This window comes from Diospyros lotus, chromosome 12 (assembly GCF_014633365.1).
Source record: "Diospyros lotus cultivar Yz01 chromosome 12, ASM1463336v1, whole genome shotgun sequence".
NCBI lineage: Eukaryota > Viridiplantae > Streptophyta > Magnoliopsida > Ericales > Ebenaceae > Diospyros > Diospyros lotus.
This window is the reverse complement of record NC_068349.1, coordinates 11,919,716-11,923,321: the sequence shown is the minus strand read 5'-3', so window position 1 is coordinate 11,923,321 and position 3,606 is coordinate 11,919,716. Positions and strand designations below refer to the sequence as shown.

General features: G+C 35.1%; 1 protein-coding gene across 1 annotated transcript; it reads right to left on the bottom strand.

The window, feature by feature from the left end:
- Positions 1 to 1,201: 1,201 nt before the first annotated feature.
- On the bottom strand, positions 1,202 to 3,010 carry LOC127787494 (disease resistance protein RUN1-like). Its single transcript, XM_052315555.1, has 2 exons — positions 2,508 to 3,010; positions 1,202 to 2,405 (listed from the first exon to the last, which is right to left on the bottom strand). Exons 1-2 carry the CDS (start codon positions 3,008 to 3,010, stop codon positions 1,202 to 1,204), a joined length of 1,707 nt encoding a protein of 568 aa, XP_052171515.1.
- Between the last annotated feature and the right edge of the window lie 596 nt (positions 3,011 to 3,606).

The window sequence follows — 3,606 nt, the reverse complement described above, 5'->3', positions numbered from 1 at the left end:
ACTTTCTAAAGATGGGCAATTCTGCACTTCCACAAACTGCAAACTTGCCGAAAGTTTTGGGAGGGATTGGAGTCTTGCACAGTAATTCAAATTAAGGTGCACTAGGTTAGTAAGGTTACTGATGTTGTCTGGTAGGCTAGAGAACTTGTTTCCTACCAGATCCAAACATTCCAATTGGATCAGTGTCCCAATTTCAGTGGGTATATTTGACAAGCCGCAGTTTGCCATGCGCAATACCTTTAAGAACCTTAAGCCTTGTACGGAGTTCAGTGATAAAAGAATAGAATCCTCACTCTTTGTCCGCAATGCCCAAGATGACAACAATGAGTATCCAGATTTCGATGTTGCTCCTTGAAATTTAGCAAAAGCTTCTAGTTTAGAGCATCCAGACAGATTAAGTATTTTGGTATTCAACATCCAAGGCCCTGAGGGGAGCTTTCTAAGCCTTATACAGCTTGTGAGGTCTAGAACAAGAAGTTTTTGGAGGTATCTAATAGAGCCATCCACCTTTACCAATCGTATGCAATTGTCAAGAAACAATTCTTCTAGATTAGAGAGTCCAGAGAAGTCAGGTGTTGTGGTTAGGTAATAACAATGACTGAGATAAAGAAATTTTAACTTGACCAAAATCTGTTGAAAATAAAGAAGCAGGAATAATTTATAATCACATGATGGAGAGTGAGTATTTGAAATAGAGAAATAAGAAATAATGATTTTACCTTGGTTCCCTTCCAAACTTGTTTTATCAAGCTATGACTCAAGTCAAGAGCAACTAGATTTTCCACGTATAGTTGTGAAGGTAAAAAATTGAGGTTGAAACCGTGCCAACGTAGCCATACTAGCCTTCTAGATATAAGTTCATAACCTCCATTAAGGTGAATATAACTAAGATGGAGTACTCTGAGTCTGTTCATTTTTTGAAAGGCTTTTGCATTCACTTTGATGCCATTTCTATCAGGAGAAAATAGAATGAGGCCCTCCACTGCTTCCGTTCCCTAACAATAAAATCCAATGCATAGATAACATGGGAGAAAACATTACAGTGGTGGGAAAAAAAAATTAAAAACTAGCACATGCAATTGACATTCTTAAACATCAAATGTTCAATTGTTAATGACAAAAGACACACACTTGGAAAAAATTTATGCAGTTTTCAATCTTGCTTTTTAGCATTTGCTCCCCTTGTTTCCTCTAGCTTTTATCAACGATAACACCAATTAAAAAGGACATCAAATGCAAATGAGAAGTTAATGGATATGGATCTAACCTCATCATATCTTAATACTTGAAGAGCATCTTCATGATCCCACAATCTACTACGTTTACCTGGATAATTAAAAGACTCTTGTCGAACTATCTCTCTGCCCATGTCTCTAAATGGATCATGCATTACTATTAGATGTCTGAATTGAGACTCATATCCAAGCTCAAATCCCAACTCAAATTTTAAGAGACAACGATCAGCTAGGCATCGAATCCCAATTTCTGGAAAAAAGTTACAAGCTTGCAATACTTGTATAGCAAAGTTTTCACTCATCCCTGCAAAGAAACATGCTATGTCTAGGAACAAATCCTTCTCCTCTTTATTAAGTGAATCAAAACTTATCTTGAGTTTTCCTATAACATCCTCATGAGGAATCTTCTTTACTTTTTCCATAGCACTTCTCCATTCAGATTTTGTTTTTCCAAACAAGAAGCAACCCAAAACTTCTAGAGTTAATGGAATGCCTTTCGCATACTCCACTACTTCATTTGAGAGGTCCATATATTTTTCAATGGGACGATGATCCTTGAAAGCATGCCAACTGAAGAGATGAAGTGATTCATACTTATCCAATTGCTCAAGAGTATATAGCTCAGCTACTGATCTAAGTGAGTTTAGGGAAGAAATATTTCTTGTAGTTATAATGATTCTACTCCCACGATGAAAGAACTTTGGATCGATAGCTAGTGTTTTTAACTGTTGAATATGATCCACATCGTCTAAAACAAGTAGAACTTTTCTTCCACAAAATGCCCTATTTTTTATAAGTTCAATCCCTTCATGAGAGTTTCCTATATTACAATTTCCATTATTCAAGATATCAGATAATATTTGTTTTTGCAAAAGAAACAAACCATTTGTCTGCTTGGAATTTTCTCTTACCTCTGCAACAAAACTACTGCCTTCAAATTGACAATGAAAACTATTATAAGCAGCTCTGGCAATTGTTGTCTTTCCTATGCCGCCAATTCCCCATATAACAACAATATGAATATTATCTGATGACTCAAGGTGCAATAGTGTAGTAAGCTTCCGTAGACGGGACATTATTCCGACTGGATAGTCTACAACATTTGGATGCACTAGACTTAATTTGTTTGTTACCTCTATGACAATATTCTCAATTAAATCTGCCTCGTCCCTGCCAATTTGTCAAAAATGAATTAAAATAAATTCAAAAAATCTGTAAACAGTTCAATTAATACTAGCAAGGAGACAATAGAACTAAAAAAAGAAAAATTACCTTTCCCCCATATTTGTTTTGACCCAACCAGACAAGTAGGAAGCCTCAGTTAGAGCAGCTGTCCAATTTTGCATCTTGGAATCTATTCCTTTGTGGCTGACCAATGCTCCTATAATGCTGCCCTTCTGCACCCGTAGGTCTAATGGCTCAACCTCATAGAAAATAGGTAGAACAATATGTTGCAATTTCTTCTTGCATTCCATAATTTTCTCGAGTTCAATAAGACACCAACTTGATGTAAGATAATTTTTTGAGAACACAACAAGTGAGATCTTTGAATCCTCAATTGCTTTAAGTAATCCTGACTCGATATCTTCTCCTCTGTCTAGCCATTTATCGTCTCTAAATGTTCGAAAACCATTTCGTTCCAAAGCTGCTAACAAATGACTAGTAAATTTTCTACGAGTATCGACTCCACTAAAACTCAAGAAGACATCATATTTGTGGTGTGGTGGGGAGGGGTATGGCAATGAGCACGCTTGTATTGTGCATTTAGCAGCCATGGACAAATTTAAAGATGAAGACTAAAACCTCACCCCAGTCTTCTTATTAGATGGTCGGAATGTTGTGGATGATTGAGCAAACCGTTACATAAAGTTGCCTTTTTATATTTGGCCACTGGCTGCAAACAAAGTAAATGTCAAATCAAGTCATTTCAAACATTTGTTTTGCCCGTTCAAGTTGCTCTCTAATTGTCACTTAGAGGCCATAAAAGTCCAGAAAATTGATCACATTCATAAGCACGTCTGAAGCTTGATTTAATGCGCTTTGAAGACCTGACCGTCTATGTATAGAGGGAAAAAAAATAATTCTCTTTTATTTGTGAAAAAATATAACATCATTTCAGATTTTTTTAATTTTTTATTTAATAAATTATCTAACAAAATTAAAAATTTTGAAATAAGAAAATCAAATCGATTAATGATTATATGTATGAATTCACCCATGCACTCAATTTAATTAAATATTTTTTCAAAGTGTACCCCGTGACTTGATGCACAAGACATTAGACACTACATAATTAAACTATCTAAAAAATATATATGTTCATATAGTAATGCAAAAACAAAAATAATATAAAATTTCATTAAAAATAGAA

Coding starts and splice junctions, on each gene's coding strand:
- LOC127787494 (XM_052315555.1), bottom strand. CDS start 3,010: ATGGCTGCTAAATGCACAATACAAGCGTGCTCATTGCCATACCCCTCC. Junction 2,406..2,507: donor AAAACAAATATGGGGGAAAG/GTAATTTTTCTT, acceptor ACAAATTGGCAG/GGACGAGGCAGATTTAATTG.